Consider the following 18532-nt stretch of genomic DNA (forward strand, 5'->3'; position numbering starts at 1 on the left):
ACATATGAATTTATGATTTCCTCTAGTTACAGTGTTACCATAGAAACTAATCCATAATGCTTCATCTCTAAATTTCAAAGTCAAAGGTGCTACAAACATTTGGGCATTACAGTTAACTTGTATTTTACACTCAAGAGAAAGGTCTTAATTTATGAGTCTTGATTCAGTTACTTTGGGTTAATAATATATTATGTCAAAACCAAATGCCATCTCCATATCCCACTTGAGCTGCGTATTTCTACCATATTTTTGAATTGTGATACGAAATCATTAAAGGTCTTTATTCTCAATAAAAATAATTGGATTTCACACATTTAAAAAACATTTGTGGCATGGATTAATTTATTATACTTGCTTCCTCCTTAAAGATATCATTTACTTATCAAACAGATAGTTGACAGAAGACTCCAGAGACACACTACAAGGAAGTGACCAGTGTTCATCTGAAACAGATGCCTTGTTTCTCAGAAATGTCATTCTCTTTATTTCATCTTCGTAGTTCTGTGCCTTCTCTCAGCAATTTCTGATTTCTTTATTTACTGCCACACAGATGACAAATGACATGCATGTCCATGATACCCTTTACTCAATTCACATGCGATTTCCAAGGCTGGCTATAATTCCCAAACCCTCCCACTCAAGAAGGTACATTTCAGGATACAAATGACTCAAAGTGCAATGGAATCAGTCTAGTTTTATAATTATATCATCCCCAAACTCTGGTATGTTTAACAAGCATAATCAACAAATCTCTTGGGATATACCTCACAAATGAACTCACGTACTACTGTTACTTCTATTGTTGGGATAGGTATATTTTGCCTCCAGAGCAAACTTTTAAGACTCTAGAGGAGAGGGACAAATCTTAGGCTTCTTCTATTCTCCTGGAGCGCCTGGTATGCTACTGATATTGAGCATGTAATAAGTAAACAAAATACTCTTTTTATGTCCCTTCTTTTTCATTAATCTTGACTGTTAAAGACTTCTCCATAGATGGCATCATGTTTTAATGTAAACACTGTAGGTTTTATGCAGAGTTCAGCAGCAAACTACAGGTATGGCCACAAGTTTCTCCATGGATAGACTACACCACCCACCAACGGTTTGCTTCAGGTTTAGAATAAACATGAGGAAGGCAAGGCCCAACCTTGAGGTATCTGGGTGATCTATCTAAAGGCTGGATTTAAATTTAGCTCTTGAGTAACCAATGCTACTATTATCAATACCCAAGTATTATCAACCTCTTCAAGGCTTTCAGGAAAGCCAGGCACTGTAGGGAAAAGCAAAAAGGGAATATGAGCCCTCTTTGAGAAACTCCAACACTTTAACAGCCATTATTACCTTGGAAAATTGGACTTTCCACTGTATATTTTTTATGGATCCAGAATAAAACTAATATAAGAGAGAAATTGGTGCAGTATTGTGGACTTTGAAAACATTACGTAAATTACAAGTATCCAATGTAACCAGTTTAAAGATGGGTATAATTATAAAGTCATCACTCTGAAGGCCATCTTATTCCTTCCAGTTTTTACATCTTCAGCACAAAAAGTCCAGTAATAAAGGAACTATGTTTGCTATATTAATGGTAAGTGGAGATCTCTTCCCTCTACCCCAGAATTCTACAGCACATGCATAATATGGTTGCAAGTATGCAGTATGGCTATAAGTAGGCAGGGAAAAATGCAAAACTAACAACAGTACAATGTTTAGGCAGATGGGATGGGTGACTTTTTTCCTTTTTTAAAATATTGTCTTTAATATTACAAAATTAGTCAATATGTGGTATACTATAAGAATTTCCAATCCATTTCTCACCCATGTGTCCTGTATCTAATGCTTTATTCCCATCAATAAAAGAAAAATGTCTATTTTTGAGGCCACAAATAGAACATTATAGTCACTTGTAAATAACAATGCTAAAAGGGATTGGTTTTGTTTAAATTAATGCTTTGTGTATCTATTTTCTTCTATTTAATTTATATAATATTAAGACAAAAGTATACGAAAAGTGAGAAAAGGACCCGATGCAGTGGCTCACGCCTGCAATTCCAACACTTTGGGAAGCCAAGGTGGGAGGATCATGTGAGGCCAGGAGTTTGAGGCCTTAGTGAGCTGTGATCACAACTCTGCACTCCAGCCTGGGTGATAGAGCAAGACCCTGTCTCTAAAAAAGGAAAGAAGAAAGAAAGAAAGAAAGAGAGAGAGAGAGAGAAAGAGAGAGAAAGACAGACAGAAAGAAAGAAAGAAAGAAAAAGAAAGAAAGAAAGAAGGAAAGAAAGAATAAAAGTTCTAGTCTAGTCTGCTGTATGGAAACAGCGGTCTTAGTCAATAAAGGGGACAGGCGGGATTACCATTCACAAGATAATTCCATATTTCAGCACTTTAGATCCTATTCTCTGCAGAATTGTCTGTACTCTGTGTATGTTAAAATTGATCCTAACAATCAAAGTAACAGAGATTATGATGAAAAGCCAAGGTAATTAAGTATTCTGTAGAATATTTTACACATTGAAACTGATCATCGGTGAGCAGAATTGTTTCTGAACCATCTGAACTTCAGGTGGCATTAAATTCTCAGGTTTTGGATTTAGGTGGGCCCAAATGCCTCTGTAAGAGAATACTGAGAATACTGCAGGGGCTGACTGGGCAGGAGGGCTGGGTCCAGAGCTAGCACACTCAGGCTCTGGAAGGGATTCTTCAGCAGAGAAGCAGCTCCCCACACTGGCTCCACACAGAGCTCATTTACATCCAAGGGCACTAGGACATCTGAATGTCTACTCAAGTATCTAAGCACGTGGTTGGCATCCATAAAAAGGGACCCTGAATGTATGAGTAATTCCAATTTCTTTATACTCAAATAATGCTGTCTTTGTTTAAATACGTCATTTCCTGGTTAAACACTACATTACTATATTTTGTTTTAAATAAGGAGAACTTATTTTGTTTATCAGCACCTTTGTATAAAACCTTTAATTTATTTTCTTCACATTTTAAATCACAGATTTAAAAACATATAACCAGCAATGCTTTATAATCTTACAAGCACAGAACATTCTTCTACAGAATAATTCTTATTATACTATTCAGTAAAGAATAGCCACTAAGCTCTATTTCTTGTTGATCCTTGATGTTACATTATAATTGCAGATAAGGTTAGTTCCCAGTTTTTAGGGAAATCTCATTTCCCCATGCACATTCAACAATTAATCTGATCAAGCCCAGAATGGAATTGACTGCATTTGCATTAGGTGAATAAAATATTTTAGTGTGTTTAAGATTAAAGCAATACGTATTTACTGAAGAACATTGATAACATGGAGAAAAATTTTAAAAAGGAAGTAAAAATTATTTGTAACCTACCACCAAAACTACTTATACATATTTATATATTCTTTTAGTTTTTTATGACTCATCATACTTTCAGAGCAGTTTCTCAACCTTAACACGCTTGTTATTTTTTGTTGTGGGGAACGTCCTGTGCTTTGTAGAATATTAAGCAGCATCCCTGACCGTTCTTTACTGACTAGATACCAGTAGCAGCCCCCTCTCAGTGGTGACAACCTAAAATGTCCCATGGTAAGGGTAGGGGCACAAAATTGCCTCTAGTTGAGAACCACTGTTTTAGAGATATAAGGGGTTTTAGAAATCATGTTTCACCTCTTCATTTTACAAGTGAGAAAAATTAATACTTAGATCAATGCAGATGATTTGCCCAAAATCTCATGGCTAATTTGTGGCAGAATCAGCACTAAAAAAAAAAATCCAGATTAAGTCAATTGCTGTAACATTCAATGTTTGTTATACCATTCTGCTTCCCTATATTTTAGGAAAAATAGTACAACCTTCTTTTTCCATTGTCTGGACAAACGTTCTTTCCTTTTTTTTAAGTGTATAATACTAAGCTGTATATCCTCAAAGCCATTCACAAACAGAAAGTCATAGACAGTAAGATATTTGGATTTTTGACCTAATCGGGATCATTTAAAGTTAATTAGATTTAAACAATTTTACCTGTAAAGTTCAAAAGTCTGTGGTAATTGATTTCTTATATCTGCTAAAGAAATTCACCAAAAAAAGGCTGCCAGAGAAATTCAAAGACATGATTAATACAACAGTACTTTTCTTCATCTGTCCTTCATCTGGCAGTAGTGTTGCTCATCTGCACAAAACCACCTACGTTTCTCATGTGAAAAGCTATGGAATGCTGTACATCCTCAGCAAAATCCTTGAAGGTCCTTCAAATGTTTATGCTTTGCTCAGCCAAAATAAACTTGTACAGTGACCTTGCGAACAGATGCCTGGTAATGAGGTCATAGAACTGAGTAAGATTTTCAGAAAATTGCTTTACGGTGTAATAAATGTTCTGATTAGATTCCTATTTTCACCTTTAACATGCTCAGGTGGTTCAACCTGGGAAACCTAGTCAGGGTTATTACCCATTCTTGAAAGGTCACACCAAGAGTCCAAGAATTTTTAGCCTGAAAGATACTTTAAACAAACTATATATTGTAAAAATTTTAAATAATTTTCAAATCTTACTGTTGGCTTTCTTGCAGCTTCTCCTTAAACCTGACCTATTTCCTATTTCAGTTTCAATTTACTCTTCAGTATGAAGTGTCTGGTTCAGTGATTCTTCTATGACAATGCCCTTGTTTGACATCTGCAGAGATGAAACTAATTTTGTATACTTTAAAATAAGCGCAGTATAACTTGAGGCAAATAGGGTTTACATTATGCTATGTTCAGCATATTTAATGACCATTTCTAGTGAATAATATAGACTCCAGGATGGGGTCTCCAACATTCCTGTACTCATGAGAATAGTGAAGGTTACCTCATATACAGGGATGTTATGGATAAAAGAATCACAACATTGCAAACAAATGGGGACAGTTCCAAATTCAGTATCCGATTTCATTTAGGGGATATGGGCTTCTACTTGTTTTGCAGGAATGACTTAGATGATTTTTATCAATATTACTGCCTTTGGGGTGGACACGTGATTTTAAGGTGTTAAACATATAAATTAAAAGAAACAATAAATCACAAGAGAGCCAGAAAAATAGATATATGAAATAGATACATTTTTGTTTTCATGGCATTTTTACAGAAAAGTATTCCTGTGAGATAATGCTTATTTTAATAATGAAGGGTAATGGGTGGGGTCTTTTTTTTTTTTTTTTTTTTTTGAGACAGAGTCTTGCACTCTCGCCCAGGCTGGAGTGCAGTGGCGTGATCTCGGCTCACTGCAAGTTCCGCCTCTTGGGTTCACACCATTCTCCTGTCTCAGCCTTCCGAGTAGCTGGGACTACAGCCACCTGACACCACGCCCAGCTAATTTTTTGTATTTTTAGTAGAGATGGGGTTTCACTGTGTTAGCCAGGATGGTCTCAATCTCCTGACTTTGTGATCCACCCGCCTCAGCCTCCCAAAGTGCTGGGATTACAGGCGTGAGCCACTGTGCCCAGCCATGGGTGGGGTCTTATCAACCAGGGGTGAAATAAAATTTTCAGTTAGAAATAAAATTTTTGTGGGCTATTCCCTAGCTAATACAGACATTAGCTCCAGACAGACAGTAGATTGTGCAGGTGAGGGCTGTATCTATCTTGTCCTTGCTACATTCCCAGTATCTACTATGCAGTAGGCACTAAATAAACAGATGCTGAATAAATAATATGTAGAATGCTAAATACCAATGGAGGCGAAGTGTAAGATAAAAATAAATGGGAAGGGAATGAGGATAAGATAATAGAGTGGGGACTGCTGATTCCCTACGTGGGAGTAGTAAACACAAGTCAAAATAAAACAAGTACCGCACAAAATAGTCACAATATGTACAAAGGTGTCTCACAAAATAGGAGAATAATAGATTATTATATGCAAATGTTAAAAGTGAGGAGGAAAAATGGGATTTGTATGCTTCTTTGTTTTTTAAGACAATATTCTAAAATGTGTTCTCTAAATAATTTTTCAACTTGAAATTTAATTTTTAGTTTTTCTCCACAGAACCATGTTGAAGGATGCTTTTAAATACGAAAAATTCAGACAGCATCTTCATTGGGTGTAAATAAATACATGCACTTGATTTGCAAAGTCAAAAATGCTAAATTTTATAGCAAAAAGCAACAAGCTCTTAGTCTCCTTCTCCTCTTCATCTGCTGCCGATGCAACCCCTTTAAACCCTCTACTTTCCTATTGTAACCAACGAGGATTTTAGTTCTCTTCCACTTTACTTCTCTTTCCCCCACACTCTCAATATGGCAAAACCACAGTTGTTAAATCCTTAGTCTGTGTTCATTATTATAATGCAAATGCAGTCATACTCCATTATTTCCTTTCTTATGTAACTTTTGTTTTTTTCCCCAGAGTTAATGATTATGCCTTTTTTTTTTCTTTTTCATTGTCTTACCCTCTTCCTCTTTACATTGCCACCAATATATTTTTTCATGGTGCTCAGGTGTCCATGCAGCTGCATGGGCACCAGTGGCCTATAGCCAATGTGTCATCTGGTTGAAGCACGCCCTCTCCCTGCTTTTATTTTTTATTATTTATTTATTTTATTATTAGTATTTTTTGAGATGGAGTTTCACTCTTGTCGCCTAGGCTGGAGTGCAATGGCGTGATCTTGGCTCACTGCAACCTCCACCTCCCAGGTTCAAGCGATTCTCCTATCTTGGCCTCCTGAGTAGCTGGGACTACAGGTGCCCACCACCATGCCCAGCTAATTTTTTTGAATTTTCAGTAGAAACTGTGTTTCACCATGTTGGCCAGGATGGTCTTGAACTCCTGACTTCAGGTGATCCACCTATCTCGGCCTCCCAAAGTGCTGGGGTTACAGGTGTGAGCCACCACGCCCGGCTTCTCACTGGTTTTAGTATCATCCCTGGGCAGCATGAAAAATCCTCTTGGCTTTGTAGGTCTACCAGAGACATCCCTCCTGGCACCTTTCACCCACCACATCCAGTTTTGGCTGGCTGCACTTTGGACTTGCTGTGTGGTGTTCTCTCTGGGAATTTTTGTCATCTCCTTTCTGTGCTGAATGACTTGTTTCCCAGATCCCATGGGTTTCCTTTTTTGTGGACCATTCCCTAGCTCTGGGGAGCATATCTGCCCGGACAAAAGATAACCAGTGGGTAAATCTTGTGACTCTGCATGCCTAGAATTAAGAAATTTCTGAATTCTAAGCTCACACAATTGAGAGCTTGACTTGACTGTTACAGTACTTGAGGGTGAAAATCATGATGGTATCATGGATGGTATTACTGTCTTCAAGCTTTCACTGTCACTGTTTAGAAATTTAATGTCATTCTGATTCTACATTATTTAAATGTGACATGCTTTTTTTTTTGAGATGGAGTTTCGTTCTGTCACCCAGGCTGGAGTATAGTGGTGTGATCTTGGCTCACTGCAGCCTCCGCCTCCCGGGTTCAAGCAATTCTCCTGCCTCAGCCTCCCGAGTAGCTGGGATTACAGGTGCCCGCCACCACGCCCAAGCTAATCTTTGTATTTTTAGTAGAGACGGGGTTTCACCATGTTGACCAGGCTGGTCTGAATTCCTGACCTTAAGTGATCCACCTGCCTCGGCCTCCCAAAATGCTGGGATTACATGTGTGAACCACTGCACCCGGCCAAATGTGACATGCTTTTTATATTTGGAATCTTTATGAATTCTTTCCTTATCACTGGTGTTTTGGGATACCCAATGACTTCACTTAGAGTCAGTCATTCTTTTCATTCATTGTGCTAAATACTTGGTGGGTCCTTTCAATCTGAAGATTCATATCCTTCAGTTCTGGGAAATATTATTGTATTATTTCTTTGATAATTGCATCTATTCCCTCTTTTTAGAATTCCCAGTGGCTGGATTATCTCCTGGATAATCTTTTTTAGCAGATATGGAAATCAGGAATGCATTTTCACTAAGCAAGAAATAAAAAGCAAAATGAACTTCTAAAATAAAACATAGTCCTTTAAGCTGAAAATTTTGCTATTTCTGTATTCATTTATAAACCTATCCTAATAAAAGAAAAAGCCTTTAAAAGCCAAATAACAAGAAAACTATGCTATATTAAAGTGCTGATGATTAATAATCATTAATAATATAGTTGTCTTACATGTATAGTGCTGCATAGTTAATAAACTTCCATTTAACCCTCAATGTAACGCTATTAGGTATATAATTTGAATTTTCCTTCTTGTTCATTACATTCATTTTGATACTTGAGCCAAAGACCTCTCTGAAAAGTGGAAGTGCCCTCATTTCATATCCCTTCACCATTACAGTTATATAAAATCACCACTTAACTAGAATATTTATTTCCATAGCATTGTTGTTTTAGTTCAAGATAACTAAAACAGACTAACTTGAAAGCAGAATACTATTCAATCTCAATTTAATTTAATAGCAAAAAACTTAAATTTTCACTTGAATTTTGAATGGAGATAGACACATGATATTTATGTTTATCGGGCTCCTACTATATGCAAGCAAGCACTGTACTTTTATATATTCTCACAGGTATATTACCCCCATTTTATACATGAAGCAACTAAGGAACACGGAAGGCTATTTTCTTTCCATACCAAACACACCAAAATCAATTATGCTAAAGTATTTAAAATAAACCACACAAATTACAACATGCAAAGAAATCCAAAACCATAATGCAAATTTTTACAGAACACATTCATCTGATAACTTGGCTTGCAAACACAACAAATGACATTAGTAACTGGCTAAGTATCAAATTTTAAGAACAGACTTTTTCATGCCTTATTTTGAATAATCAGTTACCTCAAATTGATTGAAGTAGAGGTGCAGAAGTAAGCCAGAAATCCTACCAAGATATTGCCATTGAGAAAGAGACAGAAAAAAAGAGAGAAAGAACACCAAAGACAGAGAAATAAACAATGGTCATCTTTACGTCAGGTGATTTACTCAAACTACTTTAAGGTGATTAAGTGGGAAAGTTATGACTAAATGACATTTTCAGGTATGTATTATTTATTAACTACCTCTCATTTTGTGATCAATTAAGAGATTCAAAATATCAAGTATGGAAAACATAAAATATCTTTTAAATTATTTACTTGTTTTCCAGTATTAGAAAAATAAATATACAGCAAAATGCCACAATTTTATAATGGTTTGAAATAAAAAGCCACCTTTATTTGTTGACTTAATATGACATTGGATTAAAAAGTTAAATGAACAATTACCTTTACTGCTGCAGTAACAGCAGCAGTAGCTGCAAGGTTTAAACCTTGCCGTCCAAAGTTTACCATGGTTTCATAGCCTCGTTCCTTTGCTTGTACAATATAATCATCAATCTCCTGGGGGAAAAAGCCACAGATGTTAGTTTTACTTAAAAATAGTGTTAATAAGCCCCAAACTAGAACATTCTCCCTATAACAGTTTCATGAATTTTATAGCATTAAGCATGTGTTGATAGGCATTTCTTTCTTTTCTTTTTTTTGAGAGCGGGTCTCTTCCTTTTGCCTAGGCTGGAATGCAGTGGCATGGGACAATAAGCGTGCACCACCATGATGAAATAATTTTTATTTTTTTTGTAGAGATGGGGTCTCACTATATTGCCTAGGCTGGTCTCAAACTCCTGGGCTCAAGCAATCCTCCCACCTTGACTTCCCAAAGTGTTGGGATTACAGGCATGAGCCACTGCACCCAGCCCAGGCGCTTCTTTTTTTTTTTTTTTTTTTTTTTTGAGACGGAGTCTCACTGTCTTGTCCAGGCTGCAGTGCAGTTGCGCAATCTTGGCTCACTGCAAACTCCGCCTCCCGGGTTTACGCCATTCTCCTGCCTCAGCCTCCCGAGTAGCTGGGACTACGGACGCCCGCCACCACGCCCAGCTAATTTTTTGTATTTTTAGTAGAGACAAGGTTTCACCATGTTAGCCAGGATGGTCTCGATCTCCGGACCTGGTGATCTACCCACCTCGGCCTCCCAAAGTGCTGGGATTACAGGCATGAGCCACCGTGCCCGGCCTTTTTTTTTTTTGAGATGGAGTCTCATTCTGCCGCTCAGGCTGGAGTGCAGTCGTGAGATCTCAGCTCACTGCAACCTCCGTCTCCCAGGTTCAAGCGATTCTCCTGCCTCAGCCTCATGACTAACGGGGATTACAGGCATGCACCACCATACCTGGCTAATATTTTTTTTGTATTTTTAGTAGAGGTGGGGTTTCACCATGTTGGCCAGGCTGGTCTCATATTCCTGGCCTCCAGTGATCCACCCACCTCAGCCTCCCAAAGTGCTGGGATTACAGGTGTGAGCCACCACACCTGGCCTCGGCTTAGGCATTTCTAAAAAATTATTTACGGAAGTAATTTATATATCTTACCCTTTCCTTTGAAGAAAGAAGTGGATGAAGGAATTTTCTATATATTAAACTTGCTCCTTTGGTATAGGGAGAAAGCAGCCATATGACAAAAGCAATCTTCAGCTCATAGTACAGGGGAAACCTAATAAGAAAAACATTTGGAAATAAACTGCCAGTGAAAAATAAACCACTGTAGAAATCACAAAAACACCTTTTAAAAAGTTCAGTCACTATGCTGTTTTTTTTTAATTTTTTTTTTTGAGACGGAGTTTTGCTCTTCTCATCCAAGTGCAATGGCACCATCTAGCTCACTGCAACCTCCGCCTCCTGGGTTCAAGTGATTCTCCTGCCTCAGCCTCCCCAGTAGTTAGGATTACAGGTGCACGTCACCACTCCCAGCTAATTTTTGTATTTTTAGTAGAGGCAGGGTTTCACCATGTTGTCCAGGCCTCGTCTTGAACTCCTGACCTCATGTGATCCGCCCACCTTGGCCTCCCAAAGTGGTGGGATTACAGGCATGAGCCACAGCACCCAGCCTATGCTAAGTTTTTGAATGTAAAAGTTAGTGATCTGGAGACAACTGTGTTTGAATAATCTTGTTTCAACTATAGGTCAGTTCATGAATGTGTGACCTGAGAGATTCCCCCCTCATTCTAATACAAGAATCTTCCTTTGTAGTAAGCATAGGAAAGCTGCCAAACTGAATGCAGCAGTTAAGAGAAGGCACTAATACCATTTATCCAGTGCACAAGGTATGGCCACCCTATCTGCAGAGCCAAACTGGCAATGGAAGTACATGACCCTATCTCATATGATAGTTGTGTCTATCAGAGAATGACTTCATATGCTCCAAGTGCACAATGTCTACCCCATACACACACGTCTTCATCTTTTTCAGAACTCCAAAAAAATATCCCTTCCAATTTCATTTGGCCAGAATTGTAGCACTCTGCAGACCTAAATTGTTCACTTCCAAGGAAAATACAAAGTGTTACAGTGGGCCTCCCCTGTTGGCCCAGTATACTTCCTCAACCAATGACTATGGCTTTAACCATGTGACTTGCTTGCTTTGGCCGGCAGAAAGTGAACATGATACATATCACATGCAAGCAGAAGCTTTAGAACACCCTTTGACTCCCTCACTCCATTACCCTCAAACTCTTGCTTTAAGCTTTTGCCTTCTGGCATGAGAATAGCTGCTTCTTCAGCCTTGGTTTAAGGGGCCAGGTGAGGTGCTCACGACTGTAATCCCAGCACTTTGGGAGGCCAAACTCGGAGGATTGCTTCAGCCCAGGAGTTCAAGGGTGGGGTGAGCTATCATCATGCCATTGCACTCCAGCTTGGGCAACAGAGTAAGACCCTGTCTTTAAAACAACAACAAAAACAACAGCAAAAGTGACCTGACCCCAGCAAAGATGCAGTCAACCATTTGCCCTCATGTAGCTTGAACAAGAAATAAAAGTTTGCTTTTCTAAGCCACTGTACTTTTATGGTTGTTTTTTTGCCACAGCAAAAGTTCACTAATATATAATGAGAGGCTCAGTATCTTGTTATCTGTGAGAACCACACAAATGTAGTCCATTTATCACTAGGATAAATGATAGCTGAGCAAATTTGAGTTCTTCTGTCAAGGCAGGCAGGTAGAGAGCAGTGAGGATGACTTACTGTGTAGTCAACAAAGAAGTCTCTGCCACACTGCAATTACAGGAGTTTCTGGATTCAGTTGTTCATGTTAAACATTTTCTACATCGTTCACTTTTAAATAACATATATAGCCTACATTTGCAATCAGAAAAAAATGAAGTCTTAAAAAAAGAACTTGGAAACTTAGATGTAGCATGGTTGGGGATCTGTGCTCTGTCACTTAAAAACAAAGAGACCCCCCCCCCCAGCCAACGAAACCCCTATACCAAAAATATAACAGATAAATGAATGAGCTTTGGGGCACAGGAAGGGAAATTTTTACAGTATTTCAAATCAGAAGAGAGATACAGTGACGTTTGCAAATAAACGAAGGTTGTTAAAAATATTTTAGTATGATGACTTCTATTTTTCTCCTAGCAAATCCAATAGGACCTAATATGCCACATGAATAGGAGAATAGTAAAATGGGAAAGAAGCTTAAGGAGAGAATAGTAAAGGTTTGAAACAGACCCAGGCAAAATGTAAGTAGACACTGACCAGGAGCAAGTAAAAATAATGAGGTTCAAGCTGATACCTATGTGAGCAGCTGATTAATTTTTTCAGCTGCTGAATTTAGCAGCCCAGTTAAAGAAGTAAAAAAGAGTCATTTTAGCTGGGTGCAATGGCTAATGCCTGCAATCCCAGCACTTCGGGAGACCAAGGCGGGCAGATCACCTGAGGTTGGGAGTTCGAGATCAGCCTGGCCAACATGGTGAAACCCCATCTCTACCAAAAATAAAAAAATTATTACATGGTGGCATGTGCCTGTAATTCCAGCTACTAGGGAGGTTGAGGCAGGAGAATCGCTTGAACCCGGGAGGTAGAGGTTGCAGTGAGCCAAGATCGTGCCACTGCACTCCAGCCTAGGCAACAGAGCAAGACCCTGTGTAAAAAAAAAAGAAAAAAAAGACGAGTAATTTTTAGGCTAATTTAGACAGCAGGTTTGTGCATCAAGGGTAGATGAAGATATCAGCAAGGTAGTAAACCAAAATATTTGAAAAGGACAAGTTCTCAAAGTGATTGCAGGGTTTAAATGGAAATGCACTACTGAAATATACCACAGGGAGATTTGAGTTGTCCAGTTAAGTACTGCTCCTTGGTAAAATGTCAAATCCCTGCGTATATAAACACACTTTAATTTTGCCTCATCTATTTGGAACAGAGCAGCCAGGAAGCTGGTGCCGAGTGGGTGTCCACGTGGGTGCTGACGTTTTCCAGTTCAAATGTTTGTAGATGAGAGTTTTAAGGATAGGATAAGGGAGGGGGTGCTAAAACCAGATACTGTGGGCTTCAAAAGCGGAGTCATTTAGGAAGTGATAAAGGAAAATGTTCTGAAGTCATCAGTGCAGAAAAGGATGATGACAATCAACTTTCCCTATTCCAAGATACTGGGGGAAGGTGTGTGGGAGGTGAGCAGGGAGCAGTGCATGGGGAGGAAGATGAGCTGCCTTTATTTGATGGGGCCTAAAAGGAAAGTAGTGTTCTATGGGAAAGCAGATGACAAAAACAAATGGCTGGATAATTAGGTAACTTGATGAAAATCACTCAGTTAATAGCAAGAGCAGGATAAGAACTTAGGACACCTGATTATGAGTCTGTAGTCTGGCCCCTTCTCAATAGTAAAACTTACCAAGCAACTGTTTGATCTGCTACTGTTTCAATCACAGTATAGAGAGCAAAAACAATCCAGTACATCATCCATCGAACCTGGAAATAATAAAAATACTCATGAAACAACAGACGAAAATTATTTGCAACTCTGAATAATATGTATGTATGTATCTATTTCTGGATTTCATAATAATTTCATATTATGTATGTATTTCTGGATACACAGTATGTTGGGTCAAATGCAGAAAGTGATGGTTTAATTTTCAACAGGTTTTATGTTTGAGTTCTTTACATTACTACATCAACAGTCTTGGGATAGAAGGAGCAAAGATTAATAAATCTCTGGGACTTGATACAATATAATCTAGGAATCTAAATCAAGGAATTGGGAAAACAGGAAATATTTTTCTTAATTGGAAAAAAGTTCTTTAAAAGACGTTATCTACTTGCTTCTTTATGAAGACTATAAGTTATTTATTTTTGTTTTTTGTAGAGACAGGGTAGGCTGAAGTGCAGTGGTACAATTATGAGCATGACTCATTGCAGCCTTGACCTTCCAGGTGCAAGTGATCCTCTTGCCTCAGCTGCCCGAGTAGCTGGGACTACAGGTGTGCACCACCACACTTGGCTAAATTTTTTTTTTGTAGAGATGAGGTTTTGCCATGTTGCCCTGCTGGTATTGGACTCCTTGGGCTCAAGCTATCTGTCCGTCTCGGCCTCCCAGCGTGCTGGGATTGCAGGCATGACCCACCATGCCTGGCCTTAGCTATTTAATTGTTACATAAATAATATAGTATGATATGATAAGACTACATTTAATCTTTATTAGTCTTTAAAATTTTATATTCCTTATTTCCCAATATATATAAATTGTTCAGAAAGCAAAGAACAATCCTGGGCTTCTTACTTCTGTTAATGATGCATCCATAATGCTAGTTACCCAGGTGGACAGCATAAGGTTAATCTTCTTCCTCTTCCCCTGATGTAAACCTGTAATCTCTCACACATCTTTCCCCTTCTTCCACTCTAATTCCACAATGGTAGTTCAGGACGTTTTAATCTCTTCTGAATCAGGGCATGCTGAATGGTCCCTGGCACTCTGCCTTCTCTTGGGATCTATCCTTCTCAAAGAAGCATGCCGGATTAATGTTTTCTGAGTTAATTCTCCCAAATTTATATTTTTTCATTGACCTCAGTACACAGAGTTTCTTGTCTCTCAAGTGCACTGGAGTTTCACTTACGATTAAAATCTCTGCTTTTCTGTGCAGTAATAGTAGCAAATACACAATGCCATGCCAACCAGGTGGCGAGGAATTACGTTGATAAACATATAACATAAATTAATTCATTTAATCCCTGTAACAACCTTTACAAAGTAGGAAATATAATTAATTCCATCATCGATAAGAAAACAGTGGCAAAGAGAGGTAAAAGAGAAGTCATTTGGCTAGGATTTGGGTCCAGGCTGCCTGACTCTGGAACTGGTTAACCCATTATACCAGGCAGAGAGAGAAGATGTGAGAAACTGCCCAATGTAGGGTCCAAGGATGACTACCACTTTCCTTGTTCTCACCTCATGAGTGACAAAAAAATTTAGGTCCTTATATATAACTGGGAAATTGACCTATTAGTTTTAATACAGATACTTGTTTGGGTATTTCGTAGGCAATATAAAACGATAACTCAAGTAGCTTTTTCAATTGTCTATTTACATGAACAACCCAATAGAAAATAGCCATGAATAACTTCTGAAGCAATTGTATTGTGAAATATGAATACTGCCAATTTGTTCTAATTTATAGAGAATCCTGAAAGCTTAAAAAATTTCCCAGAGCAAATAATAGGGTACATTATCTATATTTGAAATATGAGGAAATTGATTTATAAAATTATCTTAAATGTTAAAAAAGTTAAGACTAATGTTTTCTTTAGTTTTCCACTTTTCATGAGTTCTTTTCAATCTCTCCCTGCTCCCAATCCCAAGCTTTTGTCCAAGTATGGGGATTTTCTTCAGGTCTAAAATCCTATGCGGGTCTCTGTGTGTGTTATCTTTTCTTCCCTCCCCACTCCCTACCCATTTCTTTCTTTTTTTTTTTTTTTGAGACGGAGTCTCACTTTTTCGCCCAGGCTGGAGTGCAGCGGCGTGATCTCGGCTCACTGCAAGCTCCGCCTCCCGGGTTCATGCCATTCTCTTGCCTCAGCCTCTGGAGTAGCTGGGACTACAGGCGCCCACCACCACGCCGGGCTAATTTCTTTTTGTATTTTTGGTAGAGACGGGGTTTCACCGTGTTAGCCAGGATGGTCTCAATCTCCTAACCTCGTGATCCACCCGCCTCGGCCTCCCAAAGTGCTGGGATTACAGGCGTGAGCCACTGCGCCCGGCCCCTCCCTACCCCTAAAAGAGGAAATGATGCTCTTGTATGAGTTCATTCCCTCAGTCCTTCCAAATCCAAACACTAATTTAGTACTTTCACTTCTCAGCTGTATTCATAAGGTTTTTTTTTTGTTTGTTTTTGTTTTTTGAGACAGAGTCTTGCTCTCTCGCCCAGGGTGGAGTGCAGTGGTGCAATCTCGGCTTACTGCAACTTCCACCTTTCTGGTTCAAGCAATTCTCCTGCCTCAGCCTCCTGAGTAGCTGGGATTACAGGCACACGCCACCACGCCTGGCTAATTTTTTTGTATTTTTAGTAGAGACGGGGTTTCACCATGTTGGCCAGACTGGTGTCGAACTCCTGACCTCAGACAGTCTACCTGCCTCAGCCTCCCAAAGTGCTGGGACTACAGGCGTGAGTCACTGCGCCCGGCCCATAAGGTTATCTTTTAGAGTCAATCATGACTATAGGCCTCCCTCCTAAAAAGAAACAAAGGAAAAAATGACTACAAACTGAACAATGTGCTTTTGTTAAGCTAGCAGGGATTTGGGGAATCATCATGCTTTTTTAAACTAAACAACCCTTTAATGAAAAAAATAAAAAATAAAAAACCTGTAAATACATTACAAGAGAAACTGTTCTGGCTGAGTCTCTCATTCATTCTACCCTAGACTCTTGAGGAGACTCCAAGAAACCCTTGTGCTCTATGAGAAGAGTTTGAAAATAAGTAATATGGTGAACTCCTCTCATTTTACAGAGGGCCAAAATCAATAAGTTGCTCAAGATCACTGCACTAGGAAATGGCTGAAGGAGGCACAGTCCACCTTGAAGCCCAAAGGATGCAGCTTTTTAAACAAGCGGCTGCCATCAGACCAGTCTCTCCAGTTCTCTAGGATTTCTTGGCTCTCTCCCTCTCCAGTACTCAGCACAGAGACCTCAGTGTAAATATTATCACCTCCTTTCCCAGGAAAGTGGAGGCTTAAGTGAAATATGGCTCACTTCACAGAAAATTTAATAAATTCACAGAAAAATAAAAGCATTTAAGTAACTGCTTGCTATTTTTCATTATTTCACGTTTTCATTATTTTACAACTGTGTTGATGGTTGTGATCTTCCAAGGGAATAACAACTATAAGTAATGCTCCACAAATTGTTTTAATTTACTTGTTAATAGGGTTGAGTAGAGGCAAAAGGACTGTACAGATAGTAGCCATTTGCTGATATTCCCTGAATGACGAGTTGTGGAATGAATTAGAGCTGCTGCACAGTCCGAAGATTTCAAAAGTAGCTGTGCTTCAGTTAAGTGCTTATTCAATTTTCAGATGAAGTCATCAAATTAATTTTAAAACTCACAAAATAAATATGTGCTTTAAAATATATGTTTTTTTCTAAGAAAGCAAAAATTATGTCTGTTTAGGTTGTGAGAATATTTAATAGTGTCAAAAATAAAAGAGAGAGAAAAGGCTTCAACTTTTAGTTAAACACCCAACAGCAAATTGTCTAATCAACAGGGTATTTCTAGGCATTTTCCTGGTGAATTGACTACAGTTCTACATATGCAAACCCCATGGCTTTAATTTGTTTTTAATTAATAAATTCTTTGACAATTTGGTCTCTTGAACCTATGATTTTTTTGTTCTCATCACAAATATGAACCTTAAATATAGCTGAATATAGGCAAAAATTAAATAAATTCAATGACCATGTATTATTCATGGAAGCAACCATAAACAAAGTTAACCTTGAAAATATATTGCTTTCTTTTTTTCCATTAATGTATTTGGTTGGGAGTTTATACCAAATGATTACTCAGTGATGCCTTTATTAAAACTACACCTCAAGGCCATTCAGCCTGCTGTTTAAGGTTTTGCTCAAAAGAAATAGCAGAAAGAAGTCAAAGTCAAAAAAAAAAAAAAACCCACAAAACCTAAATGTATGTGACAATAAAGGAAATATTCTTTAGATCAACAAAAAACATTGATAACAAAATGCAGTATTAATACCAAAAAATTGAAAGGAAACCAATACACTATCTTATGAACATATGTAACCAAATATAATAGAAAGAATTGCTGTTAAAATATGTAAATAGAAGTCAGTAATTTATCAAGTGACTTTAATAAATCACAAACCACCTTTTAAGCTACTGGGAAAAAAGGTTACTAACTTTATTGATAGAAATATATTATCAGGGAAGTGAGAACAAACCGTATTTCTTTCCAGTTCAGAAACAATTGGTAAAATCAACAAACTGTTGTTTAGATATCTTCACAAAAACAGTGAATAATGAGAAAGCTATACCCAATATTTTCTTAAAAGTCCCTTTGGCCCTTGTCAATCTACAAATCCCCCATTCCCAGTGGTGCACAATTTCAACCCAGATGACAGTTCATTTTCAGAAAGGGGGCTTGTATTATAGGAGGCTCACATAACATAGGAATTGCCCGAATACTCTGCACCTCCCTTCTGTGTAGCCTAGTCGATAATTATAAACAACTCAAGGAAAGAAAAAAAAATTTCCTTGATCCC

General features: G+C 38.2%; 1 protein-coding gene across 1 annotated transcript in view; it reads right to left on the minus strand.

Moving 5' to 3' along the window:
- REEP3 (receptor accessory protein 3) overlaps positions 1-18532 on the minus strand; it is a 104452-nt gene that overhangs the window by 16620 nt on the left and 69300 nt on the right. The window contains exons 3-5 of the mRNA XM_024253244.3: positions 13651-13727; positions 10359-10479; positions 9223-9336 (exon numbers count right to left, since the gene is read on the minus strand). Of these exons, the coding sequence (XP_024109012.1) occupies positions 9223-9336; positions 10359-10479; positions 13651-13727 (312 nt within the window). The remainder of the gene's footprint in view (positions 1-9222; positions 9337-10358; positions 10480-13650; positions 13728-18532) is intronic.

This window comes from Pongo abelii, chromosome 8 (assembly GCF_028885655.2).
Source record: "Pongo abelii isolate AG06213 chromosome 8, NHGRI_mPonAbe1-v2.0_pri, whole genome shotgun sequence".
NCBI lineage: Eukaryota > Metazoa > Chordata > Mammalia > Primates > Hominidae > Pongo > Pongo abelii.